Raw genomic sequence first — 22,732 nt, 5'->3', positions numbered from 1 at the left:
TATTCAAAGCTGATCTCCTTCATCACCATGGATGTCTTTTGTTAAATTTGATCTTCTGGAACTTTTTCCTCTTCCTTAGTCAAGTGTACCTCCATCTTCTTTTTTGGGCGTTCAAACGAACGATATCGTGGTTTGTTGCATTAATAACTTATAAACTTTGCAGTATCTTTTTTTTTTTTCATTAAATTTTGGTTGGCGTAAAACCTCCTTCTGGGGGTAAAAGCGTTTATCAGTGCTCCCTTGGTATTTTGTTTCTACTCGTAAAGCAAGTTGAAAAGCTTCACTTAAAGTTCATGGCCGATGTAGAAAAACCCCATCCCTAATGGTAGGTTGAAGCTCATTTACACATCAAGCAATCTTTTGTTCTTCTGTCTCTTTGAGGTTATTTCGAGCAACTAATCGATAAAACTCCCCGATATAATCTTCTACTTTTTTTTCATTATGTCGAAGATTTTGGAGTTCTTGAAAGAAAATTTGCTCATGATCCGCAGGAAGAAAATTTTCTTTCAATTTCTTGTTCTTCTCTTGCCAGTTAGTAATTTTTCCTTTCCCACTACGAAGTTGGGATTGTTGAACTTGCTCCCACAAGGCCGCAGCATACCCACGGAGCTTGGTAGCAACAAGTTTAACATTACGTTCCTTTGGCAATTCACTCCATTCAAAACAAGTTTCAATTGCACTTAACCAATCAATAAAACCTTCGATGTGGAGCTTACCAGGAAATTTTGGTAGATCGACTATAATACCAAAATCCCGTGGTCGCTCTATAGGACGCGGATCTGGCCTGTAATTTTTGTTACGTTCGAAATCAACAACCTGATTTTGTCGTGGAATTCCTGATGCAAGATTAATGTGATTGTTAATACCTTCTTCGCGAGGAAGATTATTCTCCAACCGCTATAACCTATGATCCAACCGTTGCATCCTCCAATTCATCTCCTGATTTATCTCACATACTTCAGTTCGAAAATCCTCTAGGCATTGCATCCTCTGATTCATTTCGCGTACTTCAGTTCAAAAATCCTATCGGGCTTTAGTCAAAATTTCTCCCCAACGATCATCCATAGCCGAAGCAGGATTAACTTGATTCGCTTTTGGTGGCATTGTAAACTCTGGACCTAACTTACTTTGATACCAATTGATGTAATTGAGAAAATAACACGAGAAAAATAAAAAGAAAAAGTTGAGAGAATATACCATCTCTCAAAGGTCTGTAAGGGGGAATCCACCCCAAAACAATCTCTTCACGAGTCCAAATTTTATTAACTCATTCACCAATTTACAATGAAGGGAAATATCCCTTAAATAGACTAAAAAAAAGAAGATAAACACTTTCCTATTTTATCTCTCCTCTCTATTTTCTATCTCTTAACCTATTTTCTCTCATCCCTATTTTCTCTCTCTTAAATTCACATGCCACCTACATTTTATCCAAAGCTATGGTTGAAAAGATAAAACTATCTTTAGATTTAACCTTATCCTATTTACATTCCTAAACTAACCAAATTTATATCCTATTTACATTCCTAAACTAACTAACCCAATCCATAAATATCAACTCGTGCACAAACTCAATGCTCACCCACCTATCCTTGCTCACCTCTTAAGTTAAAAGATAAACTTAAAAACTAATAATAATAAAATTTATTATTATTATTATTATTTCTCTGCATCAATTATGGTATGGATAGTCAAACCCTGATAGTCATGACCTTTTGGGTTGTGCTTTATTGTTATGGCTTGCTAAGGTGGTGAATGTTTTGGAATATTATGGATTGTGACGGTTATGGATATGAATGGTATCTAATGCAATTGAGTTTTATGTGCTGAAATGGTCATGTGAATGGTAGGGATTGTGATGGTCATGAATGTTATGGAATATGTGACGAGTTTGCAATCAAGGTGAAGGTTATGAATATTGTAGAATAATTATGTTTTATTGAGTAAGTATGTAGTATTAGATAATTGTGTTTTGTTAAGATTCATTTTTAATAGAAATCGTATTTTTATGTAATCATATTTGTTAAATAACTATGTTTCAATCAATATTTATGCTTTATTAAATAATTTTATTGTAAAATAATTATGGAATCTTAAATAATTGTCGTGTTATTAAACAATATTATTTTATTACATCATTCCATTTTTTAAATACTCATATTTTAAGAAATCATCATTTATTAAATAGACTTGGTCTAATTAATGGTCGTGTTTCCTTAAAATATGATTTATTAATTATTGTATAATAATTACTTTCTTAATGATCATATTCTATGAAATTATTAAATTTCATTCAGTATTTTTCTAAAACAAAAATAGTGCAACTTGGAAAAATCCATGAATAACTCTTTGACTACCAAACAATGAATATGGAAATGGTTTTAAGGAATCCATGAATTTTTTTAGTTTATCCAAACAAGAGATTTAAAGAATCCATAACAAGAATCTTTGATATTGAAATTATCATATTCCGTTCACCATTTTTCTAAAAAAAAGTAGTGCAACTTGGAAAAATCCATTAATATCTCTTTGATTGCCAAACAATGAATATGGAGATGGTTGTAAGGAATCCATGAATTTTTTTAGTTTATTCAAACAAGAGACTTGAGGAATCCATAACAAGATTCTCTGAGACAGCAAATCCATAGATTTTCTTGGATTTCAAAAATCCAAGATTCTTAATTTCCACCTATCCAAACGGGCTCTAAGAAATTGAGGAAAGTTCCTCTCTTCAAACAAGAGAGCAAGAGAATATTGAAAACTAAAAATTGGCCAAACACAATGCCACTATGCATTTAGCATGTATCATGGTAAAGCCCTATCTTGTTAAGAATGGAATAAGTTTTCTATTTTTGGAAAGCGGCTTTCTGGATGAAAAAAAGAGATTTTCAAATTCAGATGGAAGATGCATCAGAAATCCTTGTGATGCATAAATATCTATTTTCACATCTAATTATAATAGAGCTAGAAAATTGGCGCAAGTCGAGGAAATCTATAAAAACTTGAAAATCTTAAAAAAGAATGGTTCAGACAATATGTTATAAGATCGTTATTATTCGGATTTGAAAATATTTTTTGTTTTGTATCCATTCATCTCGAGATCGAAATGATTAGTTAGAGGATTTTCCAACTCTAGAGTTGCCGGAGAATGCTGAAATGGTGTATACAAATAATTGACTTCACAAATACTAAGGTAACAACATGTAGAAGTAATCATCATATATCTAGGCACGAAAACTTCATTATTACAAGACAATATTTACAATTTATTGATTAAAATAATTGTATATCTAAGTTCTCGTAGCAAATTTATCTTTGAGATACGAGAAAGTAAAAATCGTTAGCTATGTTGCATGTACAAATGCAGAAGCACAACACAATCTAGAGCTTATAAGAAAAAAGAGCGCCAAGAAATAGAATGCAAATTTCGAGTCCCATATATAGAGAATGAGTCCTCACATTGTGTTATATATATGTAAAAGCTAGCCTGAGCGACATCACGTATGGTGAGAAAATACGCCAATGGTCATGATGTTTGTGATACGTGTAGGATCTCTTCTCACGCTAACTCTAAAACGAAATTCAAATCATAAAAAAAAGCCGATACCCTGACAAGGCAGTGCTTCTCTCTCCACCCGTGAACCCTCTCTCCCTCTTTATTTATCTCTCTCTACGCCTCTCTCTCTGCTCCTGTCAGTTGTGGGTCTCTCTCTCTGCTCTCTTTCTACCCACGAATCCCCCCCCTCTCTGTCTCTGCATATCTCATGTCATAGCAGTAAGTCTTTCTCTCTCTTAAGATGTCTCCATTGAGATGGGGAAGTGGAGAGTCTGTACTATGCTTGGTTGCTGCAAAATGGGTCCTTGATACCCACCTCAATAACATGGTTTTTCTTAATGGGCATAAAGAACATGGCTTTTCCTCCATTAAATCTGAGAAAAGAGCTATTTCCCTGTCTTGATAATACCAGCTTCAAAAAGTTGTAGGGACTTTTGATTTAGGGAAAGGGAGAGAGAAAGAGAGTAGTGGTTCAGGCTTCTTTGCTAGAACAGCCAGTTTGGTGAGCCGATTGAATGTACGTTTTCTATGCTCTATTGAACGCGGGATTTGCTGGACCTTAGTCTAATCCATTGATCTCAGGGCAGAGAGAGAGGGAGGGAGAGAGGCGTAGGGCAGAGGGTTAGAGAGAGAAAGAGAGCGAGGGGTTTTAGAAAGCCCATTTCTGAGGTCGAAGAGAGAGAGCGAGAAGCGCTCTTGGCTGGTCCGGGAACGGGGCTGAAATGTTGAACCAGGGGAAGGAATGTAGAAAGAGGAGAGAGGGGTGCATAGGAGGAATATGGACTGCAGTTTTGTTTTGTGAGAGAAAAGTCCCGATGTATTATAGTATGACAGAAAGTACAAACTTATGGGCTGTCAGACCACATCTATCTGTTTTTTTTAATTCGTTTTTGAACAATGGGCTACAGGGATCACAACCTGCCCAAATGCACGGTAGAAAACCCCACTCTTTTCGCGTATTTTCTCTCTCTATGGGACCTGCCCAAATGCAAGGTAGAAAACCCCACTCCTTTCGCGTATTTTCTCTCTACAAGGGAGGTCGCGTATTTCACACTCATGTGTGCAGGATTTTAAAATATCATCATTAAATTTGATACAAATTTTTAAAAATATTAATTTAATATGAATCTCTAAAAAAATTATCGTATAGTTGTAGGATTTGATTTTTTTAGATATCTATATCAAATTTAATGATGATTTTTTGGGGTCCTACACACATGAATGTGGGAGGGTCTCATACGATCATTACTATATATATATATATATATATATATATATATATATATATATATAAACATCTACAAAACGCCTACAGGTGAAGTTTTATAATAATTCACCTATACTTCATCACTATCCAAAATTCATTACACGGTCATAGTTATTTAGTAGTATTTAAATTTTTATAATTATTGCACTAATAAGATTTATCTAAAATTTGGGGCGAGTGTACATATGGCCAAGTCACACCATATTTAAAAAATAATAGACATAAAATAAAATGACAAAATTACCTTTGAAACTTTATCGGTGTATTTTGAGTAATTTTTATCATTCAAAATATTTGTTTTATATTTTATTCATGTGAATCTCACTAAGGTGCACACACCTACAAAATTTCAGATAATTATGATTTATAAAAAAATATTAAAATTAAAATACTATCAGACATATGTGACCGTATGATAATCATTGAACTGTGATAAAGCTGTAGGTGAAGTACTGTAGAACTTCACCTATAGGCATTTAGTAAAAAAAAATGAAAATTGAAACACTATCAGACAACTGTGATTGCACGATGAAATTTGGATGGTGATGAGGGTAGGCAAAAAATTTTTTCTTTTTCACTTATAGGTGTTTTGTAGTATCTTCCATATATATATTCCCAACGCTTGTAGGCGAAAATGAACAGTGATTTCGTCTATGCTCATTACCGTCCAAAGTTCATCGCACGATCACGATTATACGTGTGTACATCTTAGTGAGGCACACCTAATTACTGATCAATTTATATTTTTCTAATTACTGTTCATTTTCGCCTACAGGCTGCATGGTGTTATATATATATATATATATATATATATATATATATATATATATATATATATATATATATGAGCCATTTCTATGCTTCTCCTATAGCATAGAAGTTCTATCCTCCCTTTTATCCAATCGTCCATTCTGAATGGAAGGCTAAGAATGGCCCAATCACAATGTCACATCCCTACACTATTTTATTTTAAATTTTTTTCTATAAACTATTTTGACACCAAATTTTGGACGTCCATTTGTCTATTAAACTTGCACTAGAAAAAAATATAAAAAAAATATTTTCAATAAAATAAAATAACCAAAATACTCTTGAAAGATTCAAAGGGTATTTTGGTCATTATATTTTATCAAAAAATTATTTTTAATATTTTTTATAGGTGAGCCCCAATGAGAAGATGACACATACCAAATTTCATATTCATACAATTTGTATAAAAAAAATTAAAAATAAACTTTGAGATGTTAGAACTACGATTAAACAGTGAGTGGCTCTCTTGATCAAAATTGGACGGCTGGATGGTAGGGAAGGATAGAACTTCTATGTTGTAGTGGATGGTAGGGGGGGGATAGAACTTATATGCTATAGAGAAAGCATATAAACCTTTCTATATATATATATATATATATATATATATATATATACCGAAGCCCATGCCCCTATGAATGTAGGTGTATATCACACTCAACTTACATATTGTAAGCTTTCTGTAAACATAATAAAAGATGGTATGCACATATTTAAAGATGACAATTTCTTCTCCATTCTCTAATGTGTGATTAAAAAAACATTACATTTTTTCCTTATTCTACGAAACTACACTTTTCAAGGATTAAGATTTATTAAAAGATATTATTTTAAAATAACACCTAGTACTTTTTCATGGCAAAAATACTAACAAGAAAAAAGTTATTTATTTATTTTAGACATGCACGTAAATTTTATGGTATAAGGTTAACACCTTGTATAATAAACATATGGCGAAACTTTACATGTTGTGCCACCTAACATATAAAACATAGGGATTGTCTACAACAAGACCATTTGTCTTTTGTACATGGAGATCGCAATCATTCCCACTCATTAGATATCAAATTGGATGGCATAGGGTAAGTCACGAAGTCCGAGATTTTTTTTTTTAACTTTGTGTCTATTCAATAACACTCGTACAACCATCCATTTTGAAATTTAAGGGACGAGAATGATTGTCCCCATGTACAAAAAATAAATGCTCTCTTTGTAGACAATCCCTAAAAAATATATGACCCCCTATTACGAACAATTGATTTCATTGGACAATTGGGATAAATTTAAGCATGAGATTACAAGTTAGTTTCTGAATTTCACAACTTGATAGGACAACTCAAAGAATTTTATTTCTAATTTAAAAACCATTTCATAATGAATGTTGGGGCTTGTAAATCACCATTTCAAAAATAAGAAAATCATTTCTTATAAAAAAAATGAGACCGTACCTCTTTGTCTTAATTATGGATGACTTAACTAGGTACTTACAAGATGAGGTATAATGGTGCATGTTGTTCGCAGATGACATAATTTTAATCAATGAGACCCGAAATGGTGTCAACACAAAGTTAGAACTTTGGAGGGATGCCGTAGAATCTAAAGGTTTTAAAATTAGCCAGACTAAGACAGAGCATACAAAATGCAAGTTTAATAATAGGAGTAGAGATGAGGAAGTAGTTAAGATTGACGACCAATAAGTACAAAAAAGACCGTACTTTCGATATCTTAGATTGATAATCTAGGAAAATTGAGAGATAGAGGAAGATGTTGCATACTGAATTAGAGTAGGATAGGCAAAAGTGGAGATGTACAATTAGAATTTTATGTGAACGTCACATACCAATGAAGCTGAAGGGCAAAATCTTTAAGACAACTGTGAGACTAGCTTTGCTCTATGGGGTGGAATGTTGGGAACACAAAAACCAATACACCTATAAAATGAGTGTAATGGAGATGAGGATGTTGAGATGGATGAGTGGCAAACCTAGAAGGGATGGAATTCAAAATGAATCCATTTGAGAGAATTTAGGTGTGGCACCAATAGGAGATAAGATTAAAGGGAGTAGACTTTAGTGGTTGCCATATGTGGCGCCAACCAAGTCCAACTCCTATTAGGAGGTACGTGTTAGTTCAAGTGGAAGGACATAAAAGGGTAAGGGGTAGGGCCAAAAGAATGTGGTTGGAAGTAGTCCGAAAGGATATGGGGACTTATGTGCTCACTAAGAGTATGACCTTTAGTAAAGCAGAATGGTGGACCAAAATTCATGTAGCCGACATCAATTAATTGGGAAAAAGCTATGATGATGATGATAATAAAAAAATTGTAATACTTTTTGGGGATATTCTAGTTATTTTTAATAACAAATATTTTTTATGGAAGAATTTTATGCAAGGTTGACACCTTAAGATGTAGAATTAAAGTGCACTTCAAAACTCCATTGAAAAATGTTATTTTGATGTTGGAAAATGAGCATCTCAATATTGAGATGTATGGATAAGGAGAATAGCAAGATTTCAGGTCCCAAAAATTTTACATCTAGCAACACATTATCTAGACTATCCATTTTCAAGATTTATATATTTATAGATCTGCTTGATTTCAACTATTCTTGGAGTTTAAAATTTTATAATTAGATATGAAAATCGATTCTTGGATAGTCTTTTTTTTTTATTTTCGATACCAAAATTACATCTTATGACAAATTGGGAAGTACGCCTTACTTTAATTGTTTAAGGTTACAACCTTATACAAATCACACCAAAATTTCTTAATTGCAACCTCTAAGTACTTGAAAAAAATAATGTCTCAATATTGAATAGAAAATGTTTAATATTTGGAGGGTGAAGTCTAGGTGTTAAAAAACTCAAATTTTAATTTTTTTAAATAATCATCGAGTAACTCTAAAGCGGTGTAGGGAAAATCGAGTGGTTCAAATTGGAACCGTTGGGTTAGATCAGAATTAGCCACTTTGTGGTTTTGAACGGTTTTGGTGAACCGGAGGGGTGTTATACACAAATTCAAATAAATTATCTAAAATCTCAAAAAATAAGCAATTTTGTTTCTAATCCATTTTTTTAATATTTTATATGTTTTTAGTAAATATTGAAAATTATTTTTGGCCACCTAACACTTCTTTTTACATTTTTCCCATTTTTGAAAAATGTCAACAATACCCCTGGGTGCAAATTGATTCTTAAAAGTCCATTTATTTCATTCATTTTCGACCTCATTTGCATGTGGCCGATTTACCAGTTAGTACTGAGTAACCACGTCTCCCCCATGCCTTGACAGGTTCGATTTTTCTAACAAAAATTTAAAATCGAAAGAAATCTCCCAAATAAATTATCTGACCTAGCCGGTAGAAGTAAATTAGCATACGTCTTCCCCGGTCAAAAATAACATAAATGAAAAAGAGAGAGAGAGTTAACTTTCAGCAGCTACCAAACCTAGGTGGGGGTTGGTGGGAGCGAAACCCACACCAACCCCATCACATTTTTCGACCCAAATATCCTTATATTCTTAATCCTTCTCCTCTTCCAATTTTCACTCTCCTACAAAACATCCTTATATTCTTAATCCTTCTCTTCTTCCATTTACACTCTCTTACAAAGAGAAAGAGGTGTTTCTATTTTTCCCCTATTTCAAAAACTCCCTCAGGTGCTGCATAATTTTCTTGTTACATTGCGTTTCAACTCAATCTAAATTATGGTTCCAATCTTCCCATGTTGTTGAATTTCATTTTTCATCTTCTGGTGTTTAAATTCTTCTCTTCTTTGCAGGTCCCCTTATATTTCATTGTGCTTGTGGTGATTTTGGAAGGATATTAATGGCGAATGGCAATGTGACCTCTGAGCAGGTATTATGGTATTGGTTTTCTTCTGGTTTCAGCTTGGTGATTGCTTCAAAAATTGTACAATTAGTTGCTTCAACAGTGTTTCAGCTTGGTGATTGCTTCAAAAATTGTACAATTAGTTGCTTCAACAGTGTTTTAAAAGAACGTAGTTGTGAGTGATGGGTAGGTAACACTAGAGATGGATTTAGCAGTTTGATTTCTTTCCTTGTAACTCCTGCAACTAGAGTAGAGTTTAAATGAAATGGTTTTTGGAAGAATTACAGCTGTTACTGTTCTTTCAGTGAGGTATGTCCAACTAAAAAATGAACCTATATTATCACCATTCATCAGAAGATTGACATTTTTGTTTGATAAGGTATAGAACAGTAAAGGCTATCTTTTTTTTTAAAAAAAAAGAAAGGAAAAAAAGAGAGATATCTTTCGAATTTTGATATACAGCGGCTTGTTTATGAATGTTAATGGAACAATTCCCATTTGCTCTTTCTTGTTGAATCCCTGAAAACGATCAGCAGAATGTTAATCAGTTTGGATTGGCAAAATTTCATCAATTAGAAAAGTAATGATGGAGCAACAAAGGTTAAATAGTTAATTAATTAAATGACTTTTAGTTTGTGAAGGTTCTCCTGAAATGATATTGGGATGCATATCTTATTGAAATCATGCTTCCATGAGAAAATGCTCGGAATGTACCTCGGAATTCCAATGCTCTTTGCCAAATTCATGTTGTAGCAACTTGTTATTTGATTCGTTTATGTTTTAAGCGTTGGGATTAAACTTTTTTATTCTGCTTTTTTTTTTTTTTTTTGGGGCCTTTGGGTAGTATGTGGCACAACTCATACTTTGAATGGAATGTTGTAATTATTAACGCCATAACCAGTCATTCGCATGCCCATTCCTATTTTGAAATTCGATTAGTGTAGTTGGGTTGGCCCTAGAGTCCAGTTTGGTTTTTCTGGGGAAGAGAAATGCTTCGGCACTAGCGTTTGCATTTGCCATGTCCAATTTAAGGAGATTTCAAACATTATAGCCTTTCATCCTGATTACATAATATCGAGCACATGAAGAATGCAACTAAATTATGTCAATTAGTTGTATAATTGAAAACGATTCAGAGCAACAAGCTTTATGATGTGGATAATATGAAATCAATACAGATATTGGAAGACCACTACTATTAGCAGTATGACTTTTGTCTAAAAAGGGTTGAACATCCAGCAAACTAGTAAAATTACCTTTCATGTGGTGACAAGCACCTAATCCGGGATCCAGGAAGAATATTGTGAAATGTTACCTTTAAAAACAGTAGAGACAAGGGCATAGCCAAGATTCCTAAGATATTTGGGGAGATATAGAAAATGACAAGGATGATGTTTGGTCAGGTTTGTGCTTGAAAAGTATGAGATATTGCAGCATAAGAGGATGACTAGGACCATCATCAATTTGGCAATTTCTTCTTACATTTTAAAATAAGATAACATGTGCTACTTATTTGACTGAATGCCACTTCATGCACTTCCTTTTTTTTTATGTCACCCTGAACTTCACAACCTTTGCGGTACCAAAGTTCTTAGCTTGGTCTATTCTGCCATAAGTTTTGACAAAGCCAAACTGATGCTTATGGAATCACCCCTCTCAATTACACAGGTTTTAGCAGTGTCAAAAGGCTGAGGACCATTTTTGTGATTTTCTAACTTATATACTATTCATTTGTTATATTGAACATCGTTGTATATGCATTTTTACTCTTTACTTTGCAAATATGTAGTGGTCATGTGGCCCATTATTGTAATGTATATACCCTATTGAAGGTTCATTTGAAGGTCGTCCATTGACTTTTCATTAGTTCTCTTGAATCTTCTTTTAATAAAGGACCTGGTTTCTATGTGGCCAAGCCCGCAAATGTAGAAATACGGACCTCTTAATAAATCTATTTTTGAAATGGATTTTAAGACTTAATTTTTAAGGACATGTAATCTCTAACATGGAGATCATGAATATGAAAAAATAAATAAATTTTAAAACATAGAAATAATAAATCTAATAAGAAAACATTTGGATCGTTAGTTTCCATTGTTTTTAGATGGAACTCCTACTTGTATCTACCTTTAAGATGGATGCTTTACATTTTCTAGACCGCATATGTAGAAATGCTGCCTAGCCCGCATGAAACAATTTTCCTTTAATAAAAGAGCTAGATGCCGTGCTGCTCTGCAAATATCAGCCATTGGCAGCTTAGATACAAGAAATGCTTGACAAATATTGCTACTGGACTCAGTGAGAGCATCTAGTATCTATCTTAAAAAGGAGTGGACTGATTCCAAATAGTGGCTACATTTATAGAGGCCATGGCTGCATTGGCTAGATGACACAATTGGTTGTGTTTGAGTTCATCACAGAACAAGAGAAACCATGAACATTAAAACAAAACAACAAGAGAAACCCATGATGCATGTGGACTACTGTAGTTTGATGCATTGATATATACAGCACACTGTAGTTTATCTTCTTCCATGACCATCATTGTAGGTTTAAAATAGCATTAAAAAAGACGGACGGATTTTTTAGCCAGATATGCCATGACTTGGAGAAGAAAGAATAACTTCTTTGGGTGCAAGATTAGGAGTGTATTCTATGTCAAACTTCTCTCACGGCCAATGACATGTACTGCATAATAGGAAGTCTTTATGAAAGGTTATCCTGGAGGAAGGAATGCTCAGAAAAAAGCTTTCAGTTTTTCCATGGAATGGCACCAAAACATTTCGACAAAAAAAAATGAGTGTGTGGGCTGTTACTTTTGGCCGGATGTGTTTGCCAACCTTCTTATTTTCTGTAAGGATGGAAGGAAAACCTAGATTCTCCACCGAACAAGGTATTGTCAGCACAACTGTGCTACATATTCAATTAATCACTATGTGAACTGTAACCAAAATTTGTCCTTTTTTTGACATTTTTTATCAAATTTTTCCTCACCTCAATATCATTATCATCACCAGAGCTTTTTCTCAACTATTTGGGGTTGGCTTTTCCTAACCTCAATATCAGATACTTATTTGTTTTCTGGATATTATTTTATGTGCATTTGATGGCTTCGTTATGAATTGATAACCTGCCTTGCTTAGGTTGTGCTTGAAGAGGATGTCAACTCCGTCCGACTAATTACCTTAAACAGGCCTCGCCTATTGAATGTGCTCTCACCTGAAGTGGTATGGTGGAGATGTTCCATCCTTTGTTGTTCAATAAGTGAAAGCACCTGAGCAATGCTTAGGTTTTTTTTGTGAAATTGTCTCATGCTGATTTGGTTGATTATCAGGTCTTTTTGCTTGCCAAATGTCTGGAGAAATGGGAGCTAGAAGAGACCGTGGAGCTTGTCCTAATTAAGGTGGGAATATATAATTCATTCTTGAAAACCATTGATATGATAGAATTGTCAAATAAAACTAAGGAAAGGAAGAAAAATAAGCCTTGAAGTGATTGTTATAGACGGTGATGTTATCCTTGACTCGTGTTCGCTGTATTGTCTAGGGAGCTGGACGAGCATTTTCAGCTGGTGGGGATCTAAAGGTTTTCTTTGCTGGCAAACATGGTATGTAAGAAGTTTCACCAAAGATGTTCGAAAATCCTGCATTCCATTTGTTTACACTTATTTCTTTCGGATGCATGCTTCATTTACTTGTTCTGGAATACTTACAGCGGTATATTTGATTGTGGGTCTATATCTTTGGCCAATTCACATTTTATATTCCTTTGGTCTTTTATTGTTCACCTTTTCAGTATGTGGTTTTGGACATGAGCAAGAAACTAAAAAGTGATCTTTATTCCATTCTTTCAATTACTTATTCTATGTTTGTCTTTTTTTCTTCTTCTCCCTTTTGGCAGATGATTCTTGTCTCGAGGTTGTATACAGGATGTATTGGCTTTTGTATCATTTCCACACCTATAAGAAAACCCAGGTATTTACTTTTCAGTGGTTTTAATTTGATGTGACGCTAAAGGAGAAAATTACAGTCCATGATCTCAACAAACTTACCAAGTAAATGATAACTTAAACAGACTTCTGGTGTTGCTTCTGTGTAAAATCTACTGTGTTGTATCTTCCAGGTTGCTCTTGTTCATGGACTTGTCATGGGTGGCGGTGCTTCTCTGGTGGTCCCTTCGAAGTTTTCAGTTGTTACGGAAAAGACTGTAAGCCTTGGATTCTATCCTTATTGAGAACCTCTAAATTCTTAAATCACTCGGGTTTCTACTGAAAGATTTCGTGTGAAACTGATTTGAATGATCTAGTGATCATATCCCACTTTCACCAATCAAAACAAAAAAAGGTGATTGTATCTCCCTTTGCAAAAATGACACTTCCTGCAATAACTTGAAGTATTAACGGCTGAATTATATGTTATTTGATGTTGATTAATGTTAAAGACTTTGAAATTTTATTATACAAGTGTTAGGTATTCAATTTTGTGACTTTCACCTTGTAGGTTTTTGCAGTACCAGAGGCCAGTATTGGATTCCACACTGACTGCAGCTTCTCTTACATACTGTCACATCTCCCTGAGCATCTAGGTGAGCATTGTTATACATTGAAAATAGCAGTGCAATGCATATGGATGTCTGTAATAGCAGAAGATCTTTGGGTTGCAAGTATCTTATGTATACTGAATGATGAGTTATAGGGTGTTTTACATCTTTCATGTTTGGAATTGTTCTTTATACACCTGCTTGGGTTAACTTACAGGGGAGTACTTGGCTGTAACTGGAGCAAGGCTTGATGGAAAGGAAATGATTGCTGCTGGTCTTGCAACCCACTTTGTCCCATCCGAGGTGAAAAGCAATCCATAACTTTTCTCTCTTCTTACTTCTATTTTTCTCTCTCTGTAGTGATAAAACTTTGACTTAGCAGTTCCTGAACTTTTGTTATTTTGTCATGGATGCATTGCAGCTTTCAATTTCCTTTGCTGCATATGTAACTGTGTCTCTCATAACTGGTCCTGTAATCCAATCCTAATCTACACAGGAAAAGGATTAGAAATCATCATTTGGTCCATTTAAGTTCACAGCTTCTTCTTCTTTTTTTTTTTTTTTTGGTTGTTTCTGCTGTTTCCTCTTTTAGTTGTCTAAATTTGAACATAACAGTGCTGCACCATCTAAATTTGAATTAATTTCGAGAATATTGTTAAAATACTAAGTGTAACTCTTTAAGTTCTGAACATAACAGTGCTGCACCATCTAAATTTGAAATACTTTTGAGAATATTGTTAAAATACTGTGTAACTCTTTAACTTCTATACCAATGAAAACAAATCCTTTTTTAGTTCTGTATTTCCAGAAAGATCAACATTAATGAGGAAAAAAATGCCACCAATAGAAATGATGATTTTCATGATGAATAAAATGTTCAAATTGTATTTTATTCATGTAAAGATCTCATATGCACCAATCATGTCGAAGTCAGCTGGGAAAAGTCAAGTTGACTTGTCAACTGCAGGTATGGCTCGAAGACCACACTCTAGACTTGTCACCAATGAAAAGGTTTACAATTGCTCAAAATTGGGGGAAAAAAAAGGTTATAAGTCAGATAGAAGTCGTAAGGCATTGTTTAACTCCCCAGACTTTTCAACCTAGATCCAATGCTATTTATTTAAAAGTGGGGACCAATTGACATGAGTAGATTCAACTTGCCCAGGCTTTTAAATCACTAGCATAAACAATAAAATCTGCTCTAATGTTTCTAGTAACACATCATTTTAAAAAGGATGTTCGGGCTTACTTGTTTCGGTTCATTACTAGTGACCTACGAGTCGCTTCAGCCTCCTGAAATAAAAATTCTCCATTTTCATGTTCAATTTGCTTCCCCCTGAATCATGCCAAAGATGTACATCTACACTCACTTTTGAAAGCCGCGAGTCTGATTGCATGTGGTCACAGCGCCCAATCATTTCATTTCTTCTATGTGATGTCTTGTAACCCAACACTTTTTATCATTGCTACTTCGGTTAAATACTGGAAAACCTAAGTTTTCCATTAATTTCTTTAATATCATGTTATAAATTAAGTCCTGAGAATAAATATGATGAGTAAGATGTCATTAATCACATGTCAGCTTACTTCATGTATGCAGAGTGTCATTTTCTTACCACCAAAGGACTAGTGCCCATTTACTTTGTCCATGAAATATGATGTCATTTTCACAATTTTAGTCAACCTACAGTTGACTTAAATATCACATGTGCAAACGACTAAACGACTCCCTTTTCGATAAATCTCTTTATGCTATTAAAGGCGGGAGGCAACTTTAAGTGTGCCGGTATGCAACTACTAGGTCTATCTGCGAACCATCTGATCTTTATGGACGATTGGGGGTTTGCATCACTAGGTGAACTATAATTCTTCTTTTACGTGTTGGATAGAGATGAAATTTTGGGTGTGTGTACTTCTTCCACTCATGCACCTGAAAAAGAAATAATTCTAAAAAATCGAAATAACCGAGATACCCCTGCAATGTTGTTAGGATATTTCAGCGATTTTATTTTTTGTTATATTTTATTTTATTTCATGTGATCGTGAAATGGGGCCCACACATTCACAAAATTTCAGACCAATCTGATTTGTGCAAAAGTAAAATTCATTGCCTAACATTTATTTTCCTAATGATCAGATGGAGATCTAATAGTTGGGACTGGGGAGTCAACCATTGTGATTGTACAAGATATATATGTATATAGGATAAAGCTATCGAATGCTAGCCCCTATGTGGAGTAGTAATTTCGGTTGGATTGAACCATGAAGAATATATTTCATATTTCAATTTTAGTTGTTTTCTAGAAATCGAATCAACAAGGCACTTTTGATAAAAGTAGGAAGGGCATATTTTGGATTGAAATTTTAGGGGTATTTTGGTCGATTTATTTTATCCAAAATATTTTTTTGTTATTTTTATTAGAAACGACATATCTATAGAATGATTGTAGCTAAGATGAGGATGTTGAGATGGATGAGTGGCAAGACAAAAAAGGATAGAATTTTCAATGAATACATCTAAATGAACCTAGGGGTTGGCTCCAATAGGCGATAAAGTAAGGAAAAGTAGACTTAGGTGATCTAACCATGTGCAACGTCGACATAGAACACCAGTTAGTAGGGGCGATTTGGTTCAAGCGGAAGGTTATAGAAGGGGCAAGGGGAACGCCCAGAAAGGGAATGCCCAGAAAGGCATGGATAAGACTATTTAGAAGAGAAATAGTGACTCATGGTCTGACTGAGGGTATGACCCTTGATAGAGCAGAATGACCGAGCAAGAGTTATTTAGCTGACCCCAAATAGTTGAGATAAGGGTCAGATGATGATGATGGTGATTTTTATCAGGTACACCTTGTTAAGATCTATACACACCTAAATTTTAAGCCGATTCGATTCTCAAAATAAAAATAAAATTAAAATATGAAATACATTCACCACCATCCAATCATAAGATTGGACAATGGAGCTAACCTAAAATACTATTCATTTTAGGTTACAATATATTGGTAGCTTTTTCCATACATTTGTGTGTGCATGTGTGTGTGTGTGTATACATATATAATGACTACTTGTGACATGTATTATGTAGCTATAACCTTTCTTAGTGGAACTCTAAACTGGAAGAGCCACATTTGAAGAATGGGAAGATATAGCTCTCCATTTGCATCATCTAACTGTGGCGACATAGTCTATGTAAGAATTCTACTCATACTCTAGTTTGGTCCATGAGGATGTAAAGCAGCCTAAATGTATTTAGATATCCTCAAATATCCTTCCTTAACAGGTTAGGATCTGACATAGCTTGGCCACCCAAGATCTATTGCAAAGTAGAATTGTAATAATTGATAGACCCATCCTTTTGTTGGGCTGATCTTAAATTTTTTCCACATTATACAAACCTTTGAGTGGTCCCATACTGCTTCAGTTGTAGTAAGATGGTATTGCCTCAGAAGTAACTGAGTAGGCCATTGAAATATTGCTATTCCATTGCTTTTTCAGTTTAACATAGTTGCTTGTGATTGCAATCTATGAGGCTATAGGAGATGTTAGGAACGTCTTTTCTCTTTAAAAGATCACTGTCCAATATACGGCTACAGGAGCTATTGGAATCCATTATTCCTCTTCCAAGAACCTTTTGGATATACATATTTTGGGTAAATACCAAGATTTAAAGAAAGAAAGAAGAAAATAAAAACCCAAGATTGTTTTTGGTGCTTACTCATGTGAGTGTTTTCCTAGGAATGCAAAATTAGTGTCTGTGGCTTTATTGATCATCTATTAATCTCCCATTTCAAGTTAATGTATAAAAAATGGCGTTGATTGAAATCCTTGGAAAATAGCTGGTGTTTGATGTACAAAGTCATGCATTTTTGCCTGGAATTTTCATCATGATTAGTTGAATGCTCCTTGATCAAATTGTCTTTAAACCCAGTCAATATTTGATTTTTTTTGTATTTTAACACTTCAATTATATCTCTAATTTATGTCTGAGTTTATCTAATCGTCTTTTCTTCATGACAGAAACTTGCTGAACTTGAGAAGCGACTAATAAGTCTGAACTCGGGTGATGAAAATGCAGTTAGATCCGTCATTGAGGAATTCTTCGTTGCTGTTGAGCCTGATGAGAAGAGTGTTTTGCACAAGTAATATTTACTTCAGAAATAAGGAATTCTCAATTGAGTTTGTTACAACAATTGTTGAAAGTTATTTTTTAATGACAAAAAAAAAAAATTTCATCGAATATATATTTTCTGCTTACTTTCAATCTTTGTTTTTCCAGGCAGTCAATTATCAATAAGTGCTTCTCCAAGAACTCCATGGAGGAGATTATAGATTCATTTGTGAGTTTTGTTTGTTCCGAAATTCATTTTTCTGCATGTTAGTGATTAGAGTATGTTCAGGGAAATAATCTAAATTTTGTCTTCTTTAACATCTGGGTGGCATCCTTCCTATTTTCATATAGTAGTCTATCGATCAATTCCTTTTTTCAATAATTAACATTTATAATGGAATGCAGATCATAGGGCAGACAAACAGAGAACAACCCCATGTATTTTACTCTGCATAGTTGAATGTATAATATGCTGATGTCATGCTGATGTCTGGTATTTGTGAATAGTGTGTGGTTTATATAAGGCTAAGGCCCTAAACAATCAAAGTGAGGCGCACCTTCAACTAGTGCCGAAATATGTTGTTTCAGTGTGAGAAATCTTTATGATGGCCTGAAAATTTATCTTCATTCCTAATTATAACATTTAAAGATTAAAAAATATTAAAAAATAGTGTAGATTGAGCAGATCTATGAGTACTTAATAATGTTGAAATTCATGGTCTAGTTAATACATTACAGGATGCATTATTTCCAATACTTGAAATCTATTTTTTCTCATGTCCATACATCTTGAGGCCAAGATGATCAGATTGAGGATTTTTGAGCATCAAAACAACCTCTTCTAGTGAGTTTTTGAGGTGTGCCTTAATTTGATTGTTTAAGGCCTCACCGTGAATAACTTAAATTTTATTTAACTAAAACTCTGTTAACTAAAATTTCAATAATGCTGGAAACCTTAACGTGTCTGAGACAAGGGTTTAGTCTGAGCTAACCTGATTCTTGTAATCATTGACACCAGTAATCCCCTTTTTATGCTTAATTTATGAGCTTATAAACCAATGCCTTGAGAGCAAGTTATGATTCTCTTTGCATTACCAATATAAGGTTAAGCAAATGGATGTTAAGCTTGATAGGGCTAAGGCAAATGATAACTGATATCAGTTCTTCTTTTGACTTGATATGGGTTTGAGAACTAGTGCATACAGCTGGTCGAAAGTTGCCTAAGTAGGGGCAGTACTAAATTTTTGTTAATGGCCCTCCATGTGGCTACTTTATGGGCTTGTTCAGGGGTGAAAGTACATGATCCCTCTTATCACATAGTTTGTTTATTATTGCAGAAGAAGAGTTATCCAAAAAGATTTAGAAATTTTTTTTTGACAAGGTTACATAGGAATGGAACTTGAGACAATGTGCTATGAAAACCCAGCCCAAAACATCTTGACCCAAGCAATCATCAAAGAACTCCAAGATGCAGTTCACAAGGGTTTCTCACTTGTTCTTCACCTAATCTATACCAATGTGGTGAAATCCTTATCAATAGTGCTAAATTTCTCTTGAAATTAAAGGAAACATTAATCATGTATGCATTCTTCTCATGGCAGTGCATGATGAAGCAAGGTGAAATGTATGCAACACTGTTTCAAAACCCGGATTGGTGAGGTTGATTGTCCACCCCACAGATCCAATCGCCAATCCAGATTGGTCCGAATTGGCGATCTTTAGGTGAACCTAAAAAAGCAATGGAAAGGTTCAAACAAAAAAAAAAAAAGGAAAAAGGGGGTTTTAGCGAAGGGATTGAGCCAGTACCGATGCCCTCCTAACACTAGTTCATTCTCGGCCGATTCCTGATCCGGATCATCGATTCCGTTCCAGATCGGTGGGTTGTGACACACTGGTACGCAGGCTGTACCTGATATGGCAGAGTTCAATGGTTTCATGGATAAGCATTTCTCTGAAGCCTACCCATGGTTTATGTAGGGATCGTATTATTCATTGCAGGGCTAAAACCATGCTCTTTGATCACTTACTTGATATGAGTAATGGGTTCTAGCGTGATTGAGAGGGTATGGAACTATGCATGGACTCAAATGAAGATAGACAAGGTAAGGTGAATGAAACACACGTCATCGATTTCTTGAGAGAGAGAGCCAGAACAATCATGAGCCCCATGGTGGATTGCATCAGTTCCAACTAGGCTCTTGATCTTTTCCTTTATGACCATCTTGAGAATGATTCTAAGCTGCAATTGCTGACTGCTAATTGGTCAACCTATCAGCTGGCAACATTTAAGAATTGCAGCGTATTGTTTACACTTTGGAGATCAGAATCTGATCTAGATGAGCATTGAGGAATGTCTAAAGCCTCTTGGGACGCATAACCAGAGCCACAACCTTGATGGCTTAGAGATATGTTTAGAACTTTTGTGCTTCCCACAGAGGCCTTGGGCTGACCCAAAGATTGCAAAATTTAATTGAAGGGCATTACTGGAAGTGATATCTACACTTCGTATGTAACTCTTGATCTCCTTCTTCCATTGTTTGAATAGTAAAATATATGATCCTTCCAAATTAATCCATTATATAAATGGTTTATTAGAACCTTATATTGTACTAATCCAGGGAAACTCGAGATCTACTATATGTTGTGATGCTAGCTTACAGAAACATTATTTGTCTAATCGAACACAACTCACATAATAACGTGTGTCAGCTTGTCATGACTGGTTAATGTTCAGGAAGAAGAAGCGAAAACCGAGGGAAATGAATGGATCAAAGAAGTGCTAAAGGGTCTGAAAAGATCTTCGCCCACTGGTCTAAAGATAGCCTTGAGATCGGTATGCAAATGCTCATAGAACTTCTCTCATCGTGCTCCATACTGAAACTTTTGAAAATATCTGCATTCATTGGCACTCATTTTGGCTACTTGCTGACTCAGAACTCTTTTATAGTTAATGTCTTTCCTTCGCAAAGGTACTTTGATGTTCATCGGATTTTATTTTTACTGCAAAATCTTCTTTGCTAGGTGCCAAAATGCATAGTAAACAACTATTTGTATTTTTATTTTTTTGTAATTGATTTCCTTTTACTCATTTCAGGTCCGAGAAGGACGAAAACAGACATTGGAAGAATGTATGAAAAAGGAGTTCAGACTAACCATGAATATCTTAAGACAAGTCATATCTGGTGATGTTTATGAGGTACCATCCTTTTCTCTTAAGGAGAACTGTCTTTTTGTGCTTTTATTTTCCTACAAATGAAAAATTTTCTTATTCTGATTTGAAGGGTATCAGAGCTCTGGTCATAGACAAGGACAATGCTCCCAAGGTATATATATATATATATGTGACCAACACAAACAGTACTCTCTCTCTCTCTCTCTCTCTCTCTCTCTCTCTCTCTCTCTCTTTCTCTCTCTCTCTCTCTCTCTCTCTCTTTCTCTCTCTCTCTCTCTCTCTCTCTCATATCATTGGGAATTGTGACAGTGGGATCCTCCAACACTCAACCAAGTACGCAATGAGAATTTAGATAAAGTTTTTCAGCCATTTCAAGAGGAAATGGAGCTCCAAGTCCCATCCGAGGAATCTAGGTGAATCCTCCCACAAGCTTCCTCCATTATATGTTTTATGTTCAGTCATACGAAATTTTCTTCCTTCTATTGCTCGTATGAGTTCCTCCAGCAGTCTTATTGTGCTTAATCAATTACAGGTGGAGTGGGAAGTTCGAGAACTCCGCTTACCAGCTCATTAAAAGTTAAGGTTTGCCTTGTTATAAGCAGTAAATATTAATCATCCGTCTGGTGCTAATTGCAAACATGTAGTGATTGTACGCACAGGAAAACAGACAATATTTATGGTGTATGAAATAATCAAAATCACTGCTGTGTTTTGGATAATCTACTACACTATGCAAAAGGCAATTATATAGTGGTTTCTCAGCCGCTAATCTAAATACACCTCATGTGCATAGATTGTTCCAGCAGTATATCCAAACATAATTTTAGTACATTAGACTTAAGGCACTTTCACAAATTGATGCCAAACCCTCTTTACAGAGGTAGCATTGTTGGTTTTACATGGGCACCACGAATCAATTTCATTGACACAATCCTTGGTGCTTCGTCATGGATTCATGGGGAAACTGCATGGTTTGTGACATTAAAATGATAAATATACAAACATTAAATAATACTGGGTGAAAATGTGTAATACAAATGCCGAGAGTTGTATACTCTCACAGGGGTATATTGTCCATTTATTCTCAGGGTAAAATTGAATCTAGGAGTAATTTTAGCCCCAAATATTGGGGATGTAGCCTCTTCAACCCATGGACTAACTTTAGTTAAAAAAAGAAAAAAAAAAAAAAAAAATGCCAATTGAACTATTAGGAGGATTTGAAAAAACAATGAGCAGCAAAGAAGGATTTTCTTGTTCCTCGATGCTCTTTCAGGACAATATTTTCCCTCTACTAATAATAATTAGCTTGCATATATGTTCTTTGTGCAAATTTATACTTTATACACTAAAGTAAAATATCACAAGGACAAGATCTCAAAGCGCAACAGGGTCGGTTTTCTTTTAAACAGAGAAAATGAGGAGAGAGACAACGTTGTGAAACTTCTTTTAA

At 34.7% G+C, this 22,732-nt stretch overlaps 1 protein-coding gene across 1 annotated transcript; it reads left to right on the top strand.

Annotated features, from left to right (window-relative positions):
• Positions 1–9,083: 9,083 nt before the first annotated feature.
• On the top strand, positions 9,084–22,057 carry LOC18426763 (ATP-dependent caseinolytic (Clp) protease/crotonase family protein). Its single transcript, XM_020662711.2, has 16 exons — positions 9,084–9,288; positions 9,411–9,487; positions 12,604–12,687; positions 12,795–12,863; positions 13,007–13,067; positions 13,361–13,434; positions 13,583–13,666; positions 13,960–14,044; positions 14,217–14,302; positions 18,020–18,141; positions 18,279–18,339; positions 20,845–20,943; positions 21,205–21,306; positions 21,392–21,433; positions 21,592–21,695; positions 21,815–22,057. Exons 2-16 carry the CDS (start codon positions 9,458–9,460, stop codon positions 21,861–21,863), a joined length of 1,152 nt encoding a protein of 383 aa, XP_020518370.1. The 5' UTR covers positions 9,084–9,288; positions 9,411–9,457; the 3' UTR covers positions 21,864–22,057.
• Positions 22,058–22,732: the final 675 nt, after the last annotated feature.

Source organism: Amborella trichopoda, chromosome 3 (assembly GCF_054954075.1).
Source record: "Amborella trichopoda isolate Santa Cruz 75 chromosome 3, AtrichopodaSantaCruz75HAP2 v2.0, whole genome shotgun sequence".
NCBI classification, from domain to species: Eukaryota; Viridiplantae; Streptophyta; class Magnoliopsida; order Amborellales; family Amborellaceae; genus Amborella; species Amborella trichopoda.
Note: the sequence above shows the minus strand (reverse complement) of the source record. Positions and strands in the feature narration are given on the sequence as shown.